A 27,304-nucleotide genomic window follows, 5' to 3' on the forward strand; every position below is an offset into this window, starting at 1 on the left:
GTAGAAGATTTTCTGGAACTCTCTTGCTTTTTCGATGATCCAATAGATGTTAGCAATTTCCTCTGCCTTTTCTAAATACAGCTTGAATGTCAGGAAGTTCACGGTTCATGTACTGTTGAAGTCTGGCTTGGAGAATTTTGAACATTACTTTGCTAGCATTTGGGATGAGGGCAATTGTGAGGTAGTTTGAGCATTCTTTTGCATTGCCTTTCTTTGGGATTGGAAAGAAAACTGACCTTTTCCAGTCCTGTGGCCACTGATGAGTTTTCCAAATTTGCTGACATATTCAGTGTAGCACTTTCACAGCATCATCTTTTAGGATTTGAAATAGCTCAACTGGAATTCCATCACCTCCACTAGCTTTGTTCATAGTGATGCTTCCTAAGGCCCACTTGACTTCACGTTCCAGGATGTCTGGCCCTAGGTTGGTGATTACACCATCATGATTATCTGGGTCATGAAGATCTTTTTTGTATAGTTCTTCTGTGTATTCTTGCCACCTCTTCTTAATATCTTCTGCTTCTGTTAGCTCCATACCATTTCTGTCCTTTATTGTGCCCATCTTTGCATGAAATGTTCCCTTGGTATCTCCAGTTTTCTTGAAGAGATCTCTAGACTTTCCCTTTCTATTGTTTTCCTCTATTTCTTTGCATCGATCGTGATCAGCAATCAATTCTTTGTCTCAAAATCTGTGTATTTTCATGTTCCTATAACTAACTCAGCTCTCTGTAGGTTAGAATTTGCCATATATATTTCTCTGTCATTTTCTTTCATTTTTTTTTGTTTGTACATTTAAAGGTGTCTGTTATGAATATCATACAGCTTTATATGTTTTTTTAACAATCTTCATCTTTTAATGAGTGAGTTTATTTTTTGTGAGTTGTGATTATTGTGCTCTTCACTTTGTGCTATTTAACTTACTTTTCAATGCTTTTTATTCTCTTTTTAGGATTGATAGAGATTTAAAAAAAAAACATATTTAAGTGGAATATTATAGTTTCCAAAGGCAGTGGAACAACAGCTCTTGTCTTACATATTCTATACAAAGTGACCTTGCCAGTTCCCATCAAAAATGGAAGTTTTTCCAGCCCTTGAAACTTGGCCAGCCCCGGGACCACTGTGGTCAATAAAAGATAAGAGAAGTGACACTGTGCCAGGGCTGTGATAGTTTTTTTTTTTTTTTTTTCTGTAGACTATTTTTTAGAGCAGTTTTAGGTTCACAGCAAAACTGAACAGAAAGTACAGAGATTTCCCATGTATACCTGCCCAGAAACACATGCACAGCCTCCCTCATTACTAACTCCCATCACCAGACTGGTACATTTGTTACCATCAGTGAACCTATACCGACATGTTGTTGTCACCCAGAGTCATAATTTACATTAGCATTCAAGCTTGGTGTTGTATTTTTAAAATCTCCACTTTCTTCGTATATTTCCTAAAAGTTTCAATAATGAATCAAAATAAAACAAAATTTAAAATCATCTGGTAATCCTAGGACTCGGTGGTGGTGATTTAGTCACTGTCACGTCCAACTCTTGTGACCCCATGGATTGTAGCCCACCTGGCTCCTCTGTCCGTGGGATTTCCAGGCAAGAATACTGGGGTGGGTTGCCATTTCCTCCTCCAGGGGATCTTCCCAACCCAGAAATCAAACCTGGGTCTCCTGCACTGCAGGCGGATTCTTCACCACCTGAGCTATGAGGGAAATTCTAGGACTCAATAATTTCTAATGTTTTGTTATATATTGTTTCCTGTTTTTTTTCCTAATCATGTTTATATCTTTTTATTTTTAAAGAGAGATTTTACTTTTAAAGAGATTATTGTATATGGAATTTGATAACTTTCTCATTTAGAAATTCTTTATGAATTTATTTCAGTGCTACTTTGTATTTTTTAAATCACCATTTTTAAATTGTTGTATAGTATTTCATTATAATACAGGAGACATGGGTTCGATCCCTAGGTCGGGAAGATTCCCTGGAGAAGGAAATGGCAACTCACTCTAGTATTCTTGACTTGGAAAGCCCATGGACAGAGGAGCCTGGCAGGCTATTGTCCATGGTGTTCTACCATATGTATGGTCATATATCCAGTGAGTCACCAATCATTTGACATTTTAGTTTATAGTTTTTCTGTCATACACTGTTATAAGCATTTGTGAAGAAACCACTCCAGTATTCTTGCCTGGGAAATCCCATGGACAGAGGAGCCTGGCAGGCTACAGTCCATGGTATTGCAAAGAGTTGGCCATAGCTTAGCGACTAAAACAAAACAACAATCTGGTATATATTTGCCAATGATTTCCTAACAGTGGGGTTGCTGAGTCAAAAGGAAACATTTATTATTAAGGATTGTCTCATGAATTTCCACATGATCCTTTTGCTGGTTTACAGTGCTTCTACCCAAGCATGCATGGAGTATTGTTTCCAGTGCTCTTGCCAATCTTAGTATTTTCAGGCTTTACACATGTTAAGTGATAGACCCAAAAAAGCTGAATCATTTTTGTCTTCCTTTCAATTTCTTCAATTCCTGGGTAGTTAGGCTGAATTAAAATAAAGACTCTTATCAGCCACTTCTTGCTTTACTACTGTTGCTTGTTTAATCATACTATTTAGGTTGCAAGAATTTTGATTGCAGTAACTTAATGAACTTAATGGAATCCACCCAAACCAAATATCTCTCCATTAACATTATTGAGAGGTTTTTTCCCCCCCCCCCCATCCAGGACTTTTAAAGAAAACAAAATGAGGTGAGAATGGGCATCTCTTCTTTGGAGTAGAGATGGTCAATTCTCCGGGATACTGGCCACTGAGTTTACCTATAACTTCAGAAGCTGTTCTTTGGCTATGGCTCATTGTCTTTCTTTAATTTGAACAATCTGGTCTGTAATCATTGCATCTGCTTGTTTCAGATTCAAGCTGTCCTTTGCATAAAATTCTGGGCCTAATAGCCCTTCCAATATAGCACAATGAAACATTCTTTCCTTTCCTTTTCCCAACTGTCTGTAATGGGGTGGGGCAAGGAGGAACATAAGACAGATGAAAAAGACGTGTGTTGATTAGGTGTGTGTTTAGAGATGCATTAACGAATGCCAGGTGATGCAATAGACCTTGAAATTACAGTGGCTTAACACATGCAGATTTTAATGTGCATATTTGCCATTCATGCAAAACGTCATAAAATTTGGGTGGTCCTTCTGCACATATGTTACTATCCAGATTCACATGCTCCACCCTGCCAGTGGAATTGGGAAATAGAGGGCACACTGGTATTTTGTAAGCCCTCAAGTCCTTGTAATAAGAGGGAAGGGTTTCTTCATATAATTATTTAAAGCTTATATTATATGGGGTGATATACATGTGTTGAATACACACATGCACATGCATCATATATTTTAATATTGTATTTATCTTATTAACTATACATATACATACACATAGCTTTGTATAGTTTTTTCCTTTCTATTATCATCATTACTGCAGCAGCAGCAGTATCAAAATTAGCATAGCATCATCACAGTGATGGTTTATTCCATTCTTAGCATAGACCAGTCTATGTGCTAAACACTTCAGATATATTTGTTCTCTTAATTGTCAAATGCCATGTGGTAGATACTACCTATCATGTTACAGATATGAACATTGAGTTCAAATAGGTTAGGTATAATAACTTAAGTCCAACGCCAGAGCTCTAAGCCACTAAAATGTATGGTCTCTGTATTAGTTTCTTAGGGTTTCCATAATAAATCACTAGAGACCTGCTGGTTTAAAACAGCAGAAATTTGTTCTGTCACAGATCAAGAAGTGCCAGAAGTCTGAAGTCAGGGTCTTGGCAGTGTCAGGTTAGTTTATTTCTCTCCCTCAGTTCTTGTCTCATTGCTACAAAGATTTGGAACGGCGGGCAAGAGTTTAAAGCAACAGACAAATTACAGCTCAGGCAGACAGATCTTTTATTAAACAGACACTCCCAAGACATAGAAATTGTAAGGATCCCTCTTGACTTCCCCTTTTTATACTTCCCATCTCTTCCTCCTTTTGGTGGTGCCCTGTGCAAAATAGGGCTTGTATCTACCACCAAGAAGGAAAGGAAATGCAAATGGGCATATACTCAAGGCTGACTGACAGTTGCAACTTATATAACACCAGGCTTTGTTGTACATGTCTTCTCATAATTCAGTCTGTTATAATCAGACATATACATATGTAGAATATTTATGAATCCTTAATAGGCTCCCAGATGTCTAAGGTTACTTGAGGAAGTCCCTGAGGTTAGTCTGTATCCACTGTGTGCAGAGGGCACCTGTGCAGAAGTTGGAAAAGTCTCTGTGGTTATTTTTGTAGTGTATCTATGAGCCCTCCTGGATGCATCTGGGATGGGGTTTAGAGATCAACCTGCATCCTTTTTGTCTGGGACACTCCTGGTTTCTCGTGCCTAACTTCCTACCTAACAGTAAGGTTGGTTATTTCTGGAGGCTCTGAGGGAGAATCAGTTCCATGCCTTTCTCTTAGCTTCTGGTGACTGCTAGCAATCCTATCCTTGGCTTGTAGATATACCACTCCAGTTTGTGCCTCCATCTTCACATTTCCTACATCCCCATGTCTGAGTGTCTCTCTGTCTTGTTATGAGGGCACCAGTCATTGGACTTAAGACCCAACCAAAGATAGTATGATTTTACCTTATTTACATCTCTAAAAATTCTGTTTCCAAATAAGATCCCATTCTGAGGTTCTGCTGGGCATGAATTTTTGGGGTGACACTTTTGAGTCCAGATGATACCACCATTATGGCAGAAAGTGAAGAAGAACTAAAGAGCCTCTTGATGAAATTGTAAGAGGAGAGTGAAAAAGTTGGCTTAAAGCTCAACATTCAGAAAACTAAGATCATGTCATCTGGTCCCATCACTTCATGGCAAATAGATGAGGAAACAGTGGAAACAGTGGCTGACTTTATTTTTTTTGGGCTACAAGATCACTGCAGATGGTGATTGCAGCCATGAAATTAAAAGACACTTACTCCTTGGAAGGAAAGTTATGACCAACCTAGACAGCATATTAAAAAGCAGAGACATTACTTTGCCAACAAAGGTCCATCTAGTCAAGGCTCTGGTTTTTCCAGTAGTCATGTATGGATGTGAGAGTTGGACTATAAAGAAAGCTGAGCACCGAAAAAATTGATGCTTTTGAACTGTGGTGTTGGAGGAGACTCTTGAGAGTCCCTTGGACTGCAAGGAGATCCAACAGTCCATCCTAAAGGAGATCAGTCCTGGGTGTTCATTGGAAGGACTGATGCTGAAGCTGAAACTCCAATACTTTGGCCACCTCATAAGAAGAGTTGACTCATTGGAAAAGACCCTAATGCTGGGAAAGATTGAGAGCAGGAGGAAAAGGGGACAACAGAGAATGAGATGGTTGGATGGCATCACCGACTCAATGGACATGGGTTTGGGTAGACTCTGGCAGTTGGTGATGGACAGGGAGGCCTGGCATGCTGCGGTTCATGGGGTCACAAAGAGTCAGACATGGCTGAGCGACTGAACTGAACAGTGTCCTATATTGTATTTGTCCAAAGATCTCCCATGTTGTTACACATTTTCATGAACACTGCCTTTGAATGGAGGTACAATATTCTCGTTCTCCTCTTTGGTGGACATTTAGGTTGGAGATGGCCATTCCTGGCATGTAGGACTTCCTGCAAAGCACATAAAGATGCTGCCTTCTCTGGGCTGATGGAGGTGTGCTTCCCTTGGGGAGCTGGGTGGGAACCAGATTTCAGCCTTCACTTACCCCTTTGCCAGTCACCTTTGTTCAGACCTTGGCTTCCGTGTGAAGAGGGCAGCTCAGATCTGAGAGAACAGAACCTGGGATGGGTTATTACTGTTTCAGAATGTTTAAATAGCTCAATTCTGTATTTGGCTTTTCTGTTTCACAACAGGAAATACACAATGTCTGAATTGAAAGAGACACTAGAAATACATCAGTTACACAGGAGGAGAGAATAATTATTCTGTATTAACCTGCAGTTTATTGATTCACTGTGTATATGTGAGTGTGTTCAATTGTGTCTGATTCTTCGTGACACTATGGACTATAGCCTGCCAGGCTTCATGGGATTTTCCAGGCAAGAATACTGGAGTGGGTTGCCAGTTCTTTCTCCAGGGTATCTTCCTGACACAAGGATCAAACCCCTGTCTCCTGAATCTCCTGCAATGGCAGGCAGATTCTTTACCATTGAGCATGATTGAAATTTATTTTTCAGAAGTTTTTTAGAAATTTGAACTAACTTTGCTACTAACAATGATTAGATCTCAAATCTCCTGACTTTCCTCAGTACTGGGATTGCATCATGATGAATCAAGTAGAGTCTTGCTCTAGCTGTGACATTTTAAAGTCATTGTTTCAAAATGTTTATTATCAAGGACATCGACATCTTTTTATGGCTGTATTCTCACTTCTTTTGAAACTACCTACACCTTTCTTCCTCTCTTTGGAACTTTATGTAGATGAATATTTTTTGACCAGATAAAATAAACAGTAAGTGTTTTTAAAATTAAAATGACCACTCTTCTGCATGTCTTTTTAAATATTCATCTCTTACCAAAGGACTTTGTTTGCTTTAACAAGCCTGATATTTTTATAGCATATATTTTAAAGGGCAGAGGAGGAAAGATACAGCATCTTCCTATTCTGAAATGCAAATAACTTTTCTGATTACTATTTTTTTCAGTTTGGTAGAGAAAAGTTCAATCCATTTTCTAAGGCCTAAAGTAAATGAAAATAAATAATTCAAGTTTACAGTGTAATTAGTAGACCAAAAATTTTTGCTTTTTCTTTCTCCCCAGATATTATTGTGGTTCCTTGATGGCAGAGAACATACCTGACTCTAGTGTTGAGGTTTAACATAATGCCAACCACACACTACTAATGCATTCATCTTGATTGAATGAAAAGAGCAACTGGCCTCTCTCCTACCCCTCATCCTTTCTACCCTGGTCACCCTGACTATCCAGTCTCTGAACACACTGCATCATTTCCTTCCTATCTCCATACCTTTGCTGCAGATGACTTTTCTCTAGTCATTCCCCTGCCAAGTTCCTACTCATCTTTTAAGACCCAGCTCAGATGTCACATTTTTCAAGGGTGAAGCATTTTTCAAGAGTGAGGTGATGCTTCATTCATCTCTATGTCCCCAGTGTCTGGCACAGAGCCAGAGTTAACTACATGTATATTGAATGAGCTATTGAATGCTCAGTTTTGTGCACCATATTACTTGGGTAAAAATATTAAAAAAGCTTTTTGTCATGAATCATGTCAATGTATGGCAAAACCCACTACAGTATTGTAAAGTAATTAGCCTCCAACTAATAAAAATAAATGGGAAAAAATGATAATTCCATGGCTGCAGTTACCAACTGCAGTGATTTTGGAGCTCAAGGAAAAAAAACAAACAAAAAAAATAAATAAAAAAATAAAAAAGCTTTTTGTGAAGAAAAATCAAAAGATTTTTAAAAAATCCTAAATTAGCTTGAAAATTTATGAGTTGGAATCTCTCTTTTCTTGAGTATTCCTGATAGTCTGCTTTACAGCCTTCTATCCTGTAAACACCTTTTTCACCTGTGTGGAGGTTTGATCCTATGAAAGCCACTGGACAAGGTGTCACAAGGCCCAAACTTTAACCTTGGTCCTCTGTGACAAGTAGGCCACCATATTGCTTCTTTGAGATACCTTGTACCATGCAGGTAATAAAAGCCTAACTCTCAGGGTTGCTGTGAAGTTAAAATGAGGTAACAGATGTGAAATTAACTTGTAAACTCTATAGCTTTACAATTAAGGTATTACCATGCATAAGGGTATATTGAATTAGGCATAGCATCCTCTTTCATACCCCTGTGCATTTATTCTGCTGTTCTTTCTCCCTGGAATGCCTTTAAGAATTAATTGCTAGTCATCTGTGGTCCCCAAACACTTTATGACTCCTTATTTATAGCATTTGTCACACTGTATCAAGGCCATTTGTTTATATCTTTGTCCTCTGCAAGATTCTAGAGTAAACTGTGATTGATTCAGTGCTTGGTACACTGCAGACTCTCGGTAAATGTCCATTGAATTGGATAGGATTGATTCAAATAATTATTATGTATGTACCTGCTTGAAGGACAGTCTATGTTGATACAATTCTGTAGGTATATTGTCTGGTAACTAACCAGTATTGGCTCTTGTTAAAAGCTTACAATGAAGATGACAGTAATGGAATATTTGTAATAATAATTTTGTATTGTTAATTTAAGTGATCAGACTTCTTGAGTATATTACTTGTGATTTAAGTTCTTTTGCAATGAAAGAATACCTATTGTTAAAAGCAATTTTTTTTCCCTGCTGGTGGAAACTTAAGCTCCCAGATATCATTTGTGACTCCATTTATTTGGTTCTCATCATTAACTTAGGTCTTCTTGCTCTTTTATAGCTGGTTTGCCATCCACCCAGTCAGCATGAAAAACACCAATCATCTTGTAAATAGTGACAACGTAGGCTATGCATCTTACCTTTTTGAACAAGAGAAGAACAAAGGTTATCTACCTGGAGAGGTGAGAATTTATGTCACTGAAAGCTTCATCTTAATCACTGAGGATCATTATTCATGCAGTGTTCAGAATAGCTGATTCAGATCCTCAGAGGAAAATGTCGTCATGGATATCACATACTGATGTGCTTGGATAGGAAGAATTCTCCATCCTCTATTATCAGGAAAGAAAAAATTTAAATGATTATTGACTTTGTGTCAAATACTATTCATATTGATGACTTCATAAAGTTTCAGTTAGTTGGATTAGGAAAAACAAATTAAAGATTTTTGCAACATCTAATAGTTTTTGATCAACTTGGAGATATGAGAAACTATTGATGTTTACTTTTGTTTTCAGAGATATAAAATTATTAAGCACCTTGTTAATGTTGTAGGAATCCAAATGAGGACAGGGAATGAGTTCTTTTCCTGGTCCAGCCTTCCCTCTTAATTTCCTTTGAAAGACTTTGTTCTACTTTCCTGCAATATGGCCTAAGTCAGAGACAACCCTAATCCATTAGACTGGTATTTGAAATGCAGTGAGTGATGGGATCAGAGCTGGGGGGTCCCGGAATCTAGTCCGTGTACTTTAGGAAGCTCGTCAGCTCTGTGTAGATTATGGACTGCTGATAGGTAAGTGGTGAGGAAGGACCCTGCTCTGCTTGACCACAGCATCCAAACCCGAAATGCAGGAGGATATATGGTGAGATGAGAACCCCAGGCCCTAGACTAGACTAAGTGTTCTGTTACTACAGTATTAGCCCTGTGAACATTTGGCTTGACTTTTTAGCTCCTTAATTGACAATGTTCTATTTGTTTTTTCATTTTAGCCTGTTTTTTTTTTAGGAAAAAGGAAGTAATTTCCCATTATTTTTTTTTAGTCTAAGAAATGACACATAGTCGCCTATGCTTGATTATCTCTTTCCTTAAGTAAATTTAAGACACTCAAGGTAAAATGGTAGACCAGTTAGGTTGAGATTAAGGTCTTGCCCTACTGAAAAAAGATTATGCATAGTTATTTCTGGTTGAAGAGATAGAGAAAAGATATGTGGAGGGCAAGTCTGGATGGTGGATGCTATATTTAGGTTCAGTTGTACAACAGAAATATCCAGACTGACTGTTTACTTTTTAAGCCAATAAGCTATTTATTTTTAAAGGAAAAATGGCTCTCTGAGTTCCAGGTACAACACCAAACATGAGATTACGGGTCAGCATTTTATAACTTGTTGCACATCGTATTTCTTGTCAAAATGTTGCTGTTTGAGACACAAATTCTTAACTCTCTTACTTAAAATAGTTTCATTGATAATTGGAATATTATGAGTAATAATTTATATGTTGACTGGAATGTGAATCTTTACAGAAACAAAAATCTTTCTCAGAATATTGTACCTGAGAAATATCCTCCTTTTATCCTATGCAAATGATTTTGAATAGTTCACCAGAGTGGGTTGAATGTCTGCCTTTTTAATGGAACTCGTTGCAGTAAATAAGAAAGCATACAAGGCAATTGGATGTTTCTTTTGGCAGGGACCGTATGTAGCAGCTTTTGCTTCATCAAATCTCGGAGATGTTTCCCCCAATGTTCTTGGCCCACATTGCACCAACACGGGAGAGTCTTGTGAAAATGCCAATAGCTCTTGTCCCATTGGTGGGGTAGGTAATGATGACATTAAATCTTTGTTTTTGCATCTCATGGACGTTTTATGTTTAAGTATTCACTGTTAATTTACAATTATGTTCTCCTCAAGTATACTCTGGCCTACTTACTGCTAGCATTTGCTCTTCTCAAAAGCACCCACTAAATTTTGATTGGGTAAAATTATAGTTTTCCATTTGATGCTTATATTTTTTGAATGGTAAGACAATTTAGTAAATGTCACAGAAAATATCCTTTCCTAAACTTGGACAGCTTGATACATTTTGCCTTGGCATTTCTGAAGTCACAATTTAGTACAAAAACTGCCTGCCTGAGACATTTCTCTCTGATTATCACGTCTTTAGGGTTTTTCTAAAAATGTAACATCAAAATTCTTTTTCTTATAAATTACAAAACAAAAAAAAAGTGTTGCTGTAAAAACTTGAGGCTTCCCTTGTAGCTCAGTTGGTAAAGAATCTGCCTGCAGTGCAGGAGATCCAGTTTCAATTTCTGGGTCAGGAAGATCTCCTAGAGAAGGAAATGGCAACCCACTCCAGGATTCTTGCCTAGAGAATCCCATGAACAGAGGAGCCTGGCAGGCTACAGTCCATGAGGTTGCAAGAGTTGGACATGACTTAGCAACTATACCAACACCACCACAAAAATTCAAACCACATGGAAATCTTATTAAAGAGCAGTAAAAAGTGAAAGTCCCTGCTTACCTTCCTCCCCTCCACCTGCTCCTTTTCCCCAAAATTACCACTATCACACCTCTTTCTACATGTGTGCATCCATGAACAACAATTTATAACTTATTTATTGAGGTTTTTTTTGTGTGTGTCCAGGATTTGGGTTTTCTACCTAATTTGTCTATAAAAAATCTCTTTATCCCTCTAGATAGTTCTGTGTAGTAAGCTTTACACTCAACAAGTGAGGCTGTATCATTGTTTATTTAACTGCTTCCCCTCATCTGCATTTAGATTTCTCACCTTTGACATGAGCAGCAGGTGCTAGCTTCTGGTTCTTATTCTTTGTGCTTATAGAATATTTCACCTGTGATATTGCTTTTATTAAACACTATGTTTGGGCTATTTATTTTATCCCAGTCAAGTCCATCCACCCAATGAGAAATATATTTTTAACCATTATACTTTTCTCTTATGCTTTACTATTTTTATATAGAAAGTCTTCCTATTGTAAAGCAATGCCACCCGATGAGAAATATATTTTTAACAATTATACTTTTCTCTTATGCTTTACTATTTTTATATAGAAAGTCTTCCTATTGTAAAGCAATGATACCCCAATTTTTTAAAAAGAAAAAAGAAAGTCTTCCTACACCAGAAACTAATACAACATTTTTAATCAATTATAATTCAATGAAAAAAAGTCTTTGTTACCCTTCATTTGCAAAATTTTTACACATTATTTATTCACATTAGAGTTGATTAGGATGATTATTTGTTAAATTCCAAAATTCATACATGAAATGGTTAAATAAATTATGATATGTATTTGCAATAGAATATTATGCATCAATTTTATGTCGTATGTTAAAATAGAGGAATTCTAGCAATGTTCATGGCTCCAATTCCAGAATGATTTTGTTTTTCATAATCTGTAAATTGGGAGAACATCTGGAAAGAGAGGCTGGAATGTGGCCTCAAAAAAAAATCTCTTTGCTGGGACTTCGCTAGTGGTCCAGCGGTTAAAACTCTGTTTCCTGTTCAGGGAACTTGGGTTCAGTCCCTGGCTGGTTGGGGAACAAAGGTCCGACAGGCCACACAGCCAAAAAGAAAGTCTGTTTGCTCAGATTCGCTTATCATTTTCCACCCTTTGAAAGAATCACTTTTTTCGCTAAGAACATATCTTGTGTTATTTTGTTCCAGCCTAGCATGCTCAGATTTGCTTATCATTTTCCACCCTTTGAAAGAATCACTTTTTTCGCTAAGAACATATCTTGTGTCATTTTGTTCCAGCCTAGCATGTGTGTTGCTGAGGGCCCTGGGCAGGATATGTTTGAAAGTACACAAATCATAGGACGGATAATATATGACAAAGCAAAGGTAAGCTGTGGGCCCTGCTGCTTTTATCTTCATTCAAAACTATACTTTAAAATCCACTGACATTTTTCATTAGGAAGTTGGTCTTTGTAAGGAAGACAGCAAGCGCTCAACCTGCACCAAGGAGTCTGGAGGTATGAATGCTGTTTATTGTCAATCAGGAAGGTTGTTTCACATACCGCACAGGAGCCTCTCTCTGACTGCTTGTGACTGACTTCCTACAGGAAGTAAGTACATTTAAAAGCAAATAGTCAGGAAAACATTCTTTCAGCCAGAGTGCTTGCTTCAGGCAGTTAGATGATAGATTGTAGTTTTCAATTAATGTAGTATCAGATATGACCCCAATTCTCAGAAGTCTCTGGGGCCTTTGCCTGCCATGTCCCCTGACCATTTCCTATCTTTTCTTTGGGGACAAGGTAAAGCTGAGTGGCTTAATTCCCAGTTCTTGCAGTTTGCATTCAAATTAGTCCCTGGTCTTTTTTGATATGGCAGAGATCATCCATCTTATGTTTTCTTTTCTTTTTTAAAAGATCTTTTGATGAAGAGAGAATCTGGTTTCCAGAGAGCTTACTGCCAGTTACTTTACCCTCCTTCCTCTCCTCAATTTTACCTTCTAGTTTGCTCACAGATTTTGTATCAGCTCCGATGAAGATGTTTCCAGTGGAAAAAGACAGAAGGATAGCTTTGAGCTCAACCATCTCTAATAAAGATAGTTAAATCTCTGCCTTTTTATAGCTTACCCATACCTTTAATGAGCATGCCCATCAGTGTGTGTGTGTGTGTGTGTGTGTGTGTCTGTGTATGTAAATATTGTGTCTCAAGGGTTCTAAACTGTTTCAGGAGCAATTAAGAAAGAACAAAAGCACCTTTAAAAACAGAAGACACCAGCCAGCCTAATTGCTGCAGTTTCTTTTTAATTACTGTGGTATCATCAGCAGATTGTTCTAAATTAACAGATTCTATTTAGGGTGTACACCTGTGACACAATTTGGCATCAGAAATTTTGTTACCATTCTGAGCCTAGAGACAGAGAGATCAGTCGCACATTCTCAGCGTGGCACAACTTTCCTCTTAATCAGGGAGGCAGTCCTACAGGACTTAAGAGACTCAACGGACAGCAACAACAATGAAATCAGGGGAGGTGGGCTGCAGCTGGTGTTTCTGACTTATCTCTTGAGTTCCCACATGGCAGTGGAAACTGGGATGGCAATAGAATGAAAATGAGTTAGATGTTGGGTAAGGACACTGGTGCTGAAGCAGGGTTTGCCTCCTCCACTGTAGGATAGAGATGAATAAAAACAAACATTGCCAGGGACCTCCTTGGTGTTTCAATGCTTAAGACTTCACTTTCCAGTATTCTTGCCTGGAGAATCCCATGGACAGAGGAGCCTGGCGGGCTATATTACAGTCCATGGGGTTGCAGAGTTGAACACGACTGAGCAACTAAGGCTTTCACTCCTAACCTTAAAATTTCCTGACTATCTTTCCAGTGAGGTTGGAGCATCTTGTGCCTGCATTGCTGGAATTTCGTATTTGTAGGCAATAAACCCAGGTCCACAGTCTCAGGGCCTTCAGGTTTCTGGGAAGTCACTGTGGCTTTGGTGGAGAGTTGAAAATGCTCTGGCTAATCAGCCAGCACCAGAAAACTTGACTGAAAGATGCTTTTCCAAATTGGCACTTGTTGGGTAAAAGTGTATAGTATTCATTTTAGCTCGTTTGCTTTTCATGGTAAGGCTGTGTGGGTTTTCTAGGAACTGTATGAGTCCGCCTCCCAGGAGGTAACTGGGCCACTGGCTTCAGCTCATCAGTGGGTGAATATGACGGATGTCACCGTCTGGCTCAATTCAACACACACAGTAAGTGTCACCGAGTCATACTGATTATGTGCCGCAAGGAAAAATCTCTGGGCTGATCTTATCGTTGAAGTTCAACTTCTGTTTCTTTTGTTTGTTTTCATTTTTTTTCCTTTAGGCAAAAACATGTAAACCAGCCTTGGGCTACAGCTTTGCAGCTGGCACAATCGACGGATTTGGAACCCTCAATTTTACTCAGGGTGAGGTGCAGTCTGATCAGGTTTATGGTTCTGGATTCTAAACTTCAGGATTCTGTTCCCTAACAGGGTTTCACGTAGCCAATGCATTTACTATTTTAATTTTTAAAATTTAGGGATAGGTACGCTTTCCAGATTTGTACATGATTTCTCAGCTGTCGGTACCTTTCATCATTTAGCTTTCCACTGATTCAGATAGAAGCAGAGATTCTCTCTGCATTTCAACCTGTGGAGGAATAGTTTTAAATTGGGCAGGAATGGATTTGGAGTGGTGCAGAGTAGGAGTGTCATTTTAACACCCACAATATGAATTGGCCTCTCCATCTGGTTATTAGTGTCTCTTTCCTGGAATTCTTTATTGGAGCCCAAATTCCTCAGAACAGAAGACTTTAGGAGCATACAGTTTGTGATCCTGGGTCTTCTTCCTGTGTGTATTTCCATGAATTTATAACTGATTATTATAGATTTTATACTTTATCCTGATTATCAGTGTGATAACATGCATTGGAAAGTACACAAAGTTAAACAAATTGAAGAGCAGCAACAGCAGGCAATATTTTGGCTTATTTCATGTATATTTTGGAACCATTAGTTGAAAAACAAATACAGTTGTAACATGATAGAGTTGGCATCATCTTTCCTGGCAATATTTCATCTAGCTTGGTCTAATGTTCTAAAATAATTTTTGATAGCTTTATTGAGACATAATTCACAGAACATAAAATTCAATGGTTTTTAATGTATTCACAGATACATGCAACCATCACTGCTATCAATTTTAGAACATTGTCACCACCTCAAAGAGAAACCCTGTACAATTTAGCTATCACAGCCCAGTCCCCATCTCTTCCAGACCTAAGAAACCACTAAACTCTATCTCTGTATTTACCTCTTCTGGACATTTCATATAAATGGAATCATAAAAATATGTGGCTTTTTGTGTTGGCTTCTTTCACTTAACATCATGTTTTCAAGGTTCATCCATGTTGTAACATGGATTCTAAAATAATTTCATTGCTTTTTTTCTTTTTAAAAATTGTTTTATTGAGGTCAAGTTGATTTCAGTGTAGTGTTAATTTCTGCTGGACAGCAAAGTGATTGTTATACACAAATCTGTATATATGTAATGTGTGTGTGTGTATATATATATACACACACATTCTTTTTCATCTTCTTTTCCCTTGTGGTTTATTACAGGATATTCAATATAGTTTCCTATGTTATACAGTAGAATCTTGTTTTTTATCCATTCTCTATATAGTAGTTGCATCTGCTAATCCCAAACTCCCAATCCAGCCCTCCCCCTTGGCAGTCACGTCTGTTCTCTATATCTGTGAGTCTATTTTGTAGATAAGTTCATTTATGTCATATTGTGACTGAATAATATTTCACTGTATGGTTTTGTCAGATTTTATTTATGCATTTCTCAGCTGATGGACATTTGAGTAGTTCTGTTTTGGGCTGTTAGGAATAATGCTGTTATAAATATTCATGTCCAGGCTTTTGTGTGAGCATATGAGTTCATTTCTTTGGTACATGCCTGAAAGTGGAATTGCTGGATCACGTGGTAAAATTCTATGTTTAATCATTTGAGGAACTACCAGAGTATTTTCAAATCATTGTACAATTTTATGTTCCCATCAGTTTCTCTCTGAAGATTCTAATTTTTTCACATCCTCACCAACACTTGTTTTTATCTTCCTTTTTTTGATTCTAGCTACTCCTGGGGTGTGGAGTGGTATCTCATTATGGTTTTGATTTGCGTTTTCCTGGGATATTGAGCATCTTTTGTTTTTTGGCCATTATTGTGTCTTTGTTGAAGAAATATCTCTTCATATATTTTTCTTATTTTTATTTTTTTAATTTTTCTTATTTTTAAGTTGGTCTATTTGTCTTTTTATTATTGAGCTAGAAGAGTTCTTTGAGAGTCCCATGTGTGCTCTGTAAGTAGGTCCAAATATGTTCATAGTAATTATATTTTCCTGATTATATATTCTATGTTCTTAGGTTTTGTAGTTAACATAGCTTTTTCCTAGATTATGGGTGTTAGGCTCGGTGGTTTTTAATTGCTCGTGTGTGTATACACATAATTAAGTGGAGATAAAGAGAGGGTCTTTAGAGACCACAAGTTAAACAACTGGTACTTCAAACTGGAGATATCTTTTATAGCTTTCAAAATAGGAGAAAGATAATTCAGCTCATTGACCTGCATTTAATTATATCATATTTTAAAAATTGGCAACATGGTTGAGGAAGAGCAGTAAAAACAAAACCTGAAAGATGTAGAACATAGACATTCTTTTACTCTATCAACCACACTGAGGATCTAATTAAATAATGGCTCCTACTTTACTATGTATAGGAAATTTTACCTCTTCTACTATGCAAACTGTTTGAAATCATTGAACAGCAATCTTAATAAAATCTCTCAAAGTTCTAAAAGCATTGTACAACATTTGTCAAAATGATGGCATTTTTCAGAGGGTTGCAATCATATTAATCATAACATTCTTAATAGGGATGGTGGAAGGGAATTCATTTTGGGACACTCTTCGGGATCAGGTTCTGGGCAAGCCATCTGAAGAAATCAAAGAATGCCATAAACCAAAGCCAGTCCTTCTTCATACTGGAGAGGTAATGCATTTGGATTATCATGGTGAAATTAGTATATTGTTATTTTTAAATTTATGAATTATCAGATATGAATAGGTCCATGTTGAATAGTAGATCTGTGTATTATACAAATGTTCCCAAATCAAATTTTTAATATTAAAAATATGGATGCCATAAGTTTAACTCTAAAGAGGTAAGGGGTATGATTATCAAATGTACTGACTTAGGTGTTTACATCCATAGTAAATAACTGAAACAATTAGAACAAAGGAAAAGGAAGAATAAGATTAAGATTTATAAGCACAGAATTCCTCACAGAGAAAGACATCTCAGGTTATTTTTCACAACTCAGGCAACATTATTAACTAAAGCAATATTCTTTAAATACCCTTTGGAACATGGATTTTCATATTCATGCCAGTGTTTGTAATACCATGAATTTTTGATGTAGAAACAATTTTTAAATACAGTTTTTTGCTAACATTTACTTAGAAATTCTTCAAGAAGGAGAGGAAATGAAGGAATAGAAGGAAAGATTCTATGCTAATCTGAACATGGTAAAAGGATACACTCTCTTGGAGAAGAAAAGTAAGGCAAGACTTGGTAACAAGATTTAAAGTGCTAGTTAGAGTAAAAAAAGAAATAATTAAGTTATTCCAAATGGTGGTAATTCCTTATTTGTCTTGTATAGGGATAGTCACCATGGTAATATAGGAGAACCTTGGTTATCTGTTACACATTGTGATTCCATAAAGATAAAGCCACCAAAAACTTCATTGATGAGAAAATAATTCCAGGTTAATGGGACACTGTCATTTGAAAGTCACATATTAATACTAGACAGAATATTCAATACTGCATGACTTAGAAAAAAATCTGTGACTGTAGGATAAGACACCCCAAACAACTGGAAACATTTAATATCCATTAACAAAGGAAATTCTGTGAGCAGCATTGGTCTCTTGAGCAAAGAGACTAATATTCTTAACATAGTTTTCATGCTTTTGGTTCTCAGCTGTTAAAACCTCATCCCTGGCACCCAGATATTGTTGATGTTCAGATTGTTACTCTTGGGTTCTTGGCTATCACTGCCATCCCTGGGGAGTTCACGTAAGTTCCTCTTTTTTGTTTTGTGAGATTTTTATGATAGTTGTAGATGTGTTTCTGTTGGAATCACTTCTTATCATGGACAGATAACCCTGTACTGACTCTTTTGTATCCTACTGTGCTGTGTACGCCAACAGTGACAAATATTCCCAACCCTCTTTTGGTGGGACCTCTGAAGAATAAACCTCTATATGCCTCTCACTAGTGGGTATCTTGAAGTAAACATAAAAATTTGAGAAGTTATCATTCCAGATTAAAATTATGCAGTGATTTATTATGTCAGCAGAAAGACTTTAAATACTATTAAAATATAAGAACATGAAACAATCAGTTTAGGTATTAGAAGCCTGGAAACATGTTTTAAATTTGCTCTTTATGCCATATTTCCTATCTTAGTAAGTAGCAATTTTGTATCTTTCCATTGCTCGGGGCCTAAATCTCAGTCATCCCTGAATTCTTTTTCAATTTTCCCTGCTTTAAATCCCTCAGCAAATTCTGTGTGTTCTCTTCAACACTTTCCATCATTCTGCCCCCACCCACCTCCTCCCCATTTGTCTAAGTCACCATTGCCTCTCCCCTGGATTACTGCAATAACCTTCTCACTTTCTTGCCTCTCCCGTACTCCTCTATAGTCTTTTCTCAACATTATAGCCAGAGGTATCCCTATAAAGCATAAGTAAAATCATGTCACTTATCATAACCTTTCAATAGCTTCCCAACTCTCCAGATAAACCTTCACACCCTTATAATATCTAGCAAGGCCCTCTGCGATGCTCTCTTCAGCAAACCATCTGATCTGATTTTGTACCACTCTGTACAAAATTGATTTGCCTCAATTACACCTGCTGCAGCCACCTTGGTTCCACTGTAATTCTCAGACTACCAAGCATGCTCCTGTTTTAGGGCTTTTGAATTTAAACAGCTCCTTCTACCTGCAACACTTACCCTCCATATATCTCCACGGCCAACTCTTGCATTCCTTCATTGCTCTGCTGAAAACTCTACCAGAGATGCCAGTCCTGCTTACAGTACGTAACATTGTTTTCACCCACCACTGCTACCATCTCCACAATGACCGCCACCATCCTCTTTCATCCTTATCCTACCTTATATTCTCCATTGCACTTATTGTCATCTCGCTTTTTTATTTTCTATTGACCATCTTCTCTTCCAAGAATGTAAGCTCCATACTGTTGAGTCCTCAGCAATTTGAAGTGGATCTGTAAAGTTAATAGCTCAGTTGTGTCCCCATGTACTGTAATCCCCCAGGCTCCTCTGTCCATGGAATTCTCTAGGTAAGAATAATGGAGTGGGTATCCACTCCCATCTCCAGGGGATTTTCCTGATGCAGGGATTGAACCCAGGTCTCCTTCATTGCAGGTGGTTTCTTTACCATATGAGCTAAATAAATGAATGAAGCGTAAGTTCTCTGTAGGCAGGAATAGTACTCTCTACTTGCCTCAGCTCTTATTAACATAGAATGTAACCAATTGTCGACTCAGTGAATGAAAGACAATTGTGATCTTCTGCCAGTGATATTCACTTCTGTTTTCCTCCTTCAGCTTGTCTGGTTTTGGTTTAGGATTTATTTTGAAGATAGGGCAGTGTGGAAAAAAGCTCAACTAGAGCTTGTGTTGTTTCTACACACTTTACTATTGTGGGTGTTGTTTCTATACACTTTACTGCTGTGTAGCCAGGCTAACTTTTTAGCTTTCATTCCAAGTCTTTCTGTGTACCTTGCATACATTCTGAATAGGAAGCCACTTAGATAATTCTGTTTTCTTGACTCAGGACCATGTCTGGACGAAGACTTCGGCAGGCAGTTGGAGAAGTAAGTTACAAATGAAATAATATACCTATGCATTTTTATGTGGAAAAGAGAAGAAGAATTCCTTATCCTTATGATCTGATACCTTTTAAATTAATCTTTGCTAAGATGATAAGAGTTTTACACTGCTTGAAAGTAAAGGCTGGAGGTGAATATGAAATATTGATGGCATAAGAATAAACTTAAAAAATATAAAGGAAATATAGTAGGATTAAAATATTTTATTTGTATTTATGTACTAACAATTTAAAATTGATGAGTTTTATGGATTCAGTAGTAAATGACCCCAAGTACATTAATATCTTAAAGTCCTATATAAAAAAATCTAACACATGTTGAAAATTATGTGTTTTATCTATATTTGTGATTTTCTTTATTTCAGAAAGTATTGTCAATGGTTCTAAAATGACATAATCAGCATTAATTAATTAACATAATCCATAATTATTTGGAGCTGGAAATAGCTACTGTGGTTAGCTAATAATGCTCCCTTTAGACTTTTTAGGAAATTGATAAAAAAAAATCTATATTTTTAGTAATAAGGTTCTGCATCAGCAAATACAATTATTAGGATGTTCATAGGTCCATGGACTTGCCCGACTGGAAGGCAGAGTTAAGCCTTTCAACTTTTCCCCAAGGACTCTCTGATTCTCCTGTATTCCTGGGAAATTTTGATCATTGGGAAATATATTAGGATAGATATCTTACAATAAAAATTCATATGGATAATTGTATGTTAAATATAACAAAAATTATAATACACTTTAAGATGAAGAGTAATTTTATTGCACTCTCCCTTTTGCCCTAGGAATTTGAAGCTTATGGGATGCTGAATATGACTGTTGTTATTTCAGGTCTATGTAATGTATATACACACTACATTACCACATATGAAGAATACCAGGTAAAGTAAAAGTTCTCATCATTTAAATGAATTATGTCCTGGTCAAGACAATTGCATCAAATGCAGGTTTTCTTTCTGGACTTCCTTAATCATGTTTTTTGAGAGATGATTTTGTTTTAGAGCAGGTAAGAGAAGGATAAGCCAGAGGTCATATTTGGGAGTTCTAGGTTGACCATTTCCAAGTTCAGTTGAGAATTCTAGTCTCATTGACTTCCACTTTCCCTGAAATAAATTTCTTGGTCAAGGGCACTGGTAATGAGCCTGGGTTATGGCATACAACATTTCTAACTTGATCCATAATGCTTTTGGTGCCTTAAGCTTCTGTAGAACCTGAGAAAATGCCCATAGGCAACCACTATCTAGTGAAAGCACTGGCTAAGCACCTTGCAAATGTGATTTTATGTAATCCTCTCAATTAGCCCTGACTGAAGTAGGGTATTGTTATAGCATGATCCAAATTAAGAAACAGAGCCTCAAAAAATTAGGGAGGCTGCTGACTGGTGATGTTTTTATTTTGCTTGTTACAAATAGTACAAAAAGTAGCCTAAGTACTTTTAAACACCAGTAGCTAAAAACATGAAAACAGGGTAGAAGTCCATACTTACTAGTTTCTAATACATCTGGGGTATAACTTGGCAATTCATAGCATGGCACACAGGCTGCCTCTTGACAAATGCTCAGTAATTCCATCAGTGGAGTCTGCCCTGCTGCCCTCTTTTGACTTGACTGAAGGTCCCTGCCTTTGAGGAATTCCTGTTGAATAAAGGTTCTTAACTGCGATAAACTTAGATGAGAATAATAAGTTAGATGAGAATAATTCCATTTTTGCCTTTATCTGTAACTGTAATTTAGCATTGGAGTAGGAAATGGCAACCCACTCCAGTATTCTTGCCTGGAAAATTCCATGGACCAAGGAGCCTGATGGGTTATATAGTCCATGGTGTTGCAAAGAGTCAGACACGACTGAGCATGCTCATATGTTATTTAGCACTTCTTTCAATTGTGAATGTAGGCAACAAGTGACAGTAATATCAGTATTATGACTTTTGTCACCAATAGGAACCATGAATATTTTTATATCACACATAGTAACTGCATATATGGAAATATCTTTTATTCTCATTGAAAGTGAAAGTCACTCAGTTGTGTCTGACTCTGCAACACCATGGACTATACAGTTCATGGAATTCTCCTGGCCAGAATACTGGAGTGGGTAGTCATTCCCTTCTCCAGGGAATCTTCCCAACCCAAGGATCAAACCCAGGTCTCCTGCATTGCAGGTAGATTCTTTACCAGCTGAACCACCAGGGAAGTCTTTTATTCTCATTCCAATTTTAAAATCACAGTAATTATTAGATCTCCTACAAGATCCTGTTATTCAAGGGCATCACACAGAAACACAAACGTTGCTCTGTCACAAAGCTAGTTTATTATTTGATTTCATTTAATGGGTTTTCTTTGTCTACCCATGTATTTTATTTTATGTGTTTAGAAACATTACTCTTAGAGGGGTCTATAGGCCTCAACAGTCTGCCAAAGCAGACCATGGAACAAATAGTTAGAAACCCCTACTAGCTTGTCTCCTGATTAGGGACATGCAAAAATTAGTATTAATTTATTAATTGATCTATTCACTCATTCATTCAGCAGATGTGTTTTGTGACAGATATTGTATTAGCCACTATCTGGGCATGACAATGGTTATGAATCTGCTCCTGCCCCCAAGCCCACTAGAATTTATGGGTCAGTAAAAGACATAAAAGACATAGAGGAAAGCAGATGACTCCATTTCTGTGAAAGAGATGTACAGGGTGTTATGAAAACGAAGAGAAAGAGCATCAATTTAGACTGGGTGTTTGACATTGTGGACTGGCAAATTTTCATGAAGATACAGTGTTTGTCGAAGTTCTTGAGAATGAGTAAGGACTGATTAAGCAAATATAATGAAAGCTAATGGAAGGTGTTCCATATTGAGGGCGTTACATATGCAAAGGTCCAGAGGGGCAGGCTTAGTATATTTAAGTGGCTGCACTTAGCTGAGTACCCTGGGATAAACATGAGGAGGGTAGTGAGGTGGGCTAAAGTGGGAGGCAGGGGTTAGTCAATGGAGAATCTTCTGTGGTGTGCCACAGAGCTCTGACTCAATAAGGAGGATTTTAGGGCACTGTAGCCAAATTCAAAGGAAGGAATGCTCTGATTTAGAAAGCTCACTAGGATGGCAGTGTAGAAAATGAATGGGAAGGGCAAGTATGGAGGCAGAGAACGAACTGAAGAAGAAGCTATAGTTATGATCTGGGTGAGAGGTAAGGGTTTGACCAAGGTAAAAGCAGTAAAGAAAGAGGAAAATGAAAGAATTCAAGAGGATTTTAAGGAATGATGACTTGGAGATTTACAGGATGACTGCCAGATGATCCTGGCATAGGCTTCACTGAGATGAAGAATGTTGCAGGGAAAGCGGATATATTTGGAGGGATAAGTTCCATATTAGATTTGATGAATTGAAGGTTTCTGTGAATAACCAAATCTTTGGACCACAGGTGAAAGGAGATGTATTTGGTTTTATTTTGTATTTCTGTGATGGTTAAATGGGCTTCCCAGGTGGCTCAGTGGTAAACAATCTGTCTGCTGATGCAGGAGATGTGGGTTCAATCCCTGGGTCAGGAAGATCCCCTGGAGAAGGAAACGGAAACCCACTCCTGTATTCTTGCCTGGGAAATCCCAGGGACAGAGGAGCCTGGCAGGCTACATACAATCCATGGGGTTGCAAAAGAGTCAGACATGACTTAGCAAAGTTGATGGGAACCATTTACTTCAGCTGGTAAATGGAAATGCTCACCCTCCTTTGTCATAATTAGTTTTGAATGATGTCAGTTTGGATTATGCAAGATGTCCAATCATCACCTGTCACTAAAATGCAACACCTGCAAACGGATCGGACTCTGCAGAATGGTGAACAGCTCTGCTCTGCCTCTCCCGCAGGCTCAGCGGTACGAGGCAGCATCCACAATTTATGGACCACATACTCTGTCTGCCTACATCCAGCTTTTCAGAGTCCTTGCTAAGGCCATTGCTACGGTAATCAAAAATTGTATGTTTGTGTGTCTCAGGGATGGGGAGATGAAGAGGGAAGCAAAAAAGACCTTCACTTTGAGTGTTCAGTTCCTTTAAAAATCTTTATATTTAAAAATATTATAGCTGTGAGGTATCTCTAAAAATTGAAACTGATAAAATTAATTCAGAGTCAGTTAGTCATCTTTTGGTGGTGACCACTTTTTTCATATATATTATCTCATATTATTCTTGCAGTCATCATGTGAAGTATAGAGGTATCATTTTCCCCCATTTTTCAGATGAACAAATAGGTTCAGAGATGAGAAGTGATCAAGCTTACTATAACTGGGAGTTGAACCAGTGCTCCCTAATCCTGGTCAGTTTCTCTCCATTTGCTTCATGAATTGAGTGGTTTATTAATTCTGACATGTCCATTTTCTGTATTAGAACATCTCTGAAATTGGGATGTATCTTCCAGTCAAAGGAATCTTACAATTATACATTAGCATGTTTTTACTTCCTTGGTGGTTCAAAAATAATAATAGTTATTATAATCAATAGAACCTTAGATTTGATAAAGTATAAGAGTTGTCTTCAAATGTACATATACATTGTATCTACCTAAAATATGTATACATAAAATATGTACACCTAAATGAGTTTATCTAAAGAAACAACACTCGTGTAAATCTTACCTCTGGTATATAGTTTATATACAAAGGTGCATTCTGGTGGCAGAAGACTAGTCAATATGCAGGATGATGACTTTAAAATAATAAATGATCCTTGTATAATACCACATAAGACCCAAAAGGCTATGAGGCAGGGATGGCATAGCCAAGACAATAAAGCCCTTTCAAAGAAAGAGCTTGGATATATCAAATTGAAACAAAACTGCTATTTCTGTAGGTCAAAACAGTGAAATATTGGAAATTTCATATGCCTCCACCTAATTAGCTATTGACTGTGTATTTGAAATCTCAGTAGAAGGAATCTACTTTAAGATATATGGGGTTGGCCAAAAAGTTCATTCAGGTTTTTTGTAACATCTTATGGAAAAACCTGAATAAACTTGTTAGTCAACCCAGTATCTTAATTACCTGATTATTGTTGTATCATAATATGCCTTTCAATTTTAGATCTGATACTTTCTTTTCAATTATTTTTAGTTTTTATCGTAAAACCTGTACCTAATTGTAGAATATTCAGATTATAAAGATATGTATAAACCTACAAGCCATCTCTAGAGATAACCAGTTTAACTTTCATGCAATTACAGGTTTATAGTGCTTCCCATAGAAATAGAGGCATCACATTTTATAGTGATATTTAGGAAGTGTGATTCACTTCACAGAAATTTGTTTCACAATTTTATGGTTATGTGTCTAAGAATATCTATGTGATCTTGGGCAAAAATACCACCGAGTATCTGCAAACCTATTTTCCCATTTGCAAAATGGGAATGATAATGAGTAGATTATATGGCTGGTGTAAAGATTAAGTATATAGAGCAAGGATTAAAGTATATTAAATACATATGAAGGGCTATTTAAAATTTGAGATTAGAATTTTGATGACACTATTAAAGGTGACACATTTTATGGAAAACATAGACTAAACTGGGTATGTTATAGGCTGATCTTAACTTTTAAATTAAAACTATATTTGTTATATTCATTAATTAGCACAGAGAAGGATTTAGAAAATACTTGGTAGTGACTTTGGATAAGAGAGACTTAACACTTTTTAAACATTTTAAAGAATAATTACAATGTCATGTCACAGAGGCTGACCATGTGTTCCTATTCAGAGTCATACATGTAAAGAATGGTTGTCCCAGAGTCTAAACTCATGTAGCATGATTCCTAGCTTATACTCAGATTATACTGACGAGGGGAGTGAAAGTGTTTCCTGTGACCGAAATATTCTTCTGTCACAAAAGTTAAAATTATGGACATCTAGGCTCCTATTTCAGCAAAGTTCCCCTCATATTTTGTTACAGTTGTTAGCTCTTGGGAAGAGAGAGAAAGAGTGAAAGTGAATGTGTGTGTGTGTGTGTGTATTCCAATGAAGACATTTTGAGGGGGGTGTGGTCAGGGGAAAGGGTCCCCACTCTACATTGTACACCCCTTAAGCAAATGCTCTCTGTTCTAGGGTACTGTAGCCAATCTGAGCAGTGGTCCAGAGCCTCCATTTTTTGAAGAACTGATGTCTCCGTTAATTCCAAATATTGTGGATAGAGTGCCTTTAGGCAGAACTTTTGGGGATATCCTGCTGCCAGCGAACTCTACATACAGAGTGGTAAGGCTTGCAAAGGGATCTTGGGATCCTTCTGAAGCCTATATTTGAAGATGGCGGCGGGGGGGGAGCGGTGGAGATGTTATTTAAAAGTCACCACCTGCCTTGAATCATGCCACAGACCAGTTGTTAGCAATGATTTTGAAAATTGTTCTTATCTCTTCAGATAAGAATGAGAATGAGGAAGTATTTATTTTTCGGATGGCAATTTTGGAAAAATTGAATTTCTAAAATTCAAATTATTCTTTTTTTCTTTTAAAGAGATAGGCATGGAATCGTTCAGTGCAGCATAGGAAAGTGGTTTCTTAAGTCAAGGGTAGGAAAACACATAGAAATGAAGCAGGTTTTCTACTACTAGTACTTTATATAGATCTTGTGTCTTGTAACTTTGCTAAACCATTTATTAGTTTCAATAGATTTTTTTTTTGGGTGTGGATTCCTTAGAAATGCCTATGTATAGTATGTCATCTGTGAATAAAAGCAGGTTTACTTCTTTTTGAATTTCTTTTCTGGATACCTTTTATTTTTTTTCTTTATTGCATTGGCTAGAGTCTCCAAAGCAATGTTGAAAAGAAGTTGTAAGAATGGACATCTTTATCTTGTTTCTAATTTTAGGAGGAAAAGTATTCAGTTATTAACTATAATGCTTTCATTAGAATTTCTGTAGATGCCCTTTATTAGGTTAAAAAATTCCCTTCTATGTCTAGTTTGTTGAAAGTTTTTATGAAGAAACGGTGTTGACTTTCTTCCAAATGCTTTTCTGTGTCTGCTGAGATGATCATGTGGCTTTTGTTTTTTTTTTTATCTATTAATAGGGTATATTTTATTAATTGATTTTCAGATATTCAATAAATACCCTTTAGTCATGGTATACAATGCTTTTTACATGTTGTTAAATTTGGTTTAACAACATGTGGGCTTCCCTTGTAGCTCAGTTGGTAAAGAATCTGCCTGCAATGCAGGAGACCCAGGTTTGATCCCTGGGTTGGGAAGATCCCCTGGAGAAGGAAATGGCAACCCACTCCAGTTATCTTTGCCTGGAAAATCCCATGGACAGAGGGGCCTGGTGGGTTGTGGTCCATGGCGTCACGAAGAGTTGGGAACAATTGAGTGACTAACACTTCACGACTAACACTTCACAAATTTGGTTTGCTAATATCTTTCTAAAGAGTTTTGTACTCATATGAGG

The 27,304-nt window shown here is 37.2% G+C and overlaps 1 protein-coding gene across 4 annotated transcripts in view; it reads left to right on the forward strand.

Moving 5' to 3' along the window:
- The window catches only part of LOC122446694 (putative neutral ceramidase C), an 88,706-nt gene that overhangs the window by 48,498 nt on the left and 12,904 nt on the right, over positions 1-27,304 (forward strand). For all 4 annotated transcript variants that reach the window (XM_043477179.1, XM_043477180.1, XM_043477182.1 and 1 more), the window contains 11 exons: positions 8,464-8,584; positions 10,093-10,218; positions 12,181-12,267; positions 14,016-14,120; positions 14,236-14,317; positions 16,833-16,948; positions 17,943-18,037; positions 19,826-19,865; positions 20,671-20,766; positions 23,746-23,841; positions 25,972-26,118. In XM_043477179.1, coding sequence (XP_043333114.1) covers positions 8,464-8,584; positions 10,093-10,218; positions 12,181-12,267; positions 14,016-14,120; positions 14,236-14,317; positions 16,833-16,948; positions 17,943-18,037; positions 19,826-19,865; positions 20,671-20,766; positions 23,746-23,841; positions 25,972-26,118 — 1,111 coding nt within the window. The remainder of the gene's footprint in view (positions 1-8,463; positions 8,585-10,092; positions 10,219-12,180; positions 12,268-14,015; positions 14,121-14,235; positions 14,318-16,832; positions 16,949-17,942; positions 18,038-19,825; positions 19,866-20,670; positions 20,767-23,745; positions 23,842-25,971; positions 26,119-27,304) is intronic.

Source organism: Cervus canadensis, chromosome 8 (assembly GCF_019320065.1).
Source record: "Cervus canadensis isolate Bull #8, Minnesota chromosome 8, ASM1932006v1, whole genome shotgun sequence".
Taxonomy (NCBI): Eukaryota; Metazoa; Chordata; class Mammalia; order Artiodactyla; family Cervidae; genus Cervus; species Cervus canadensis.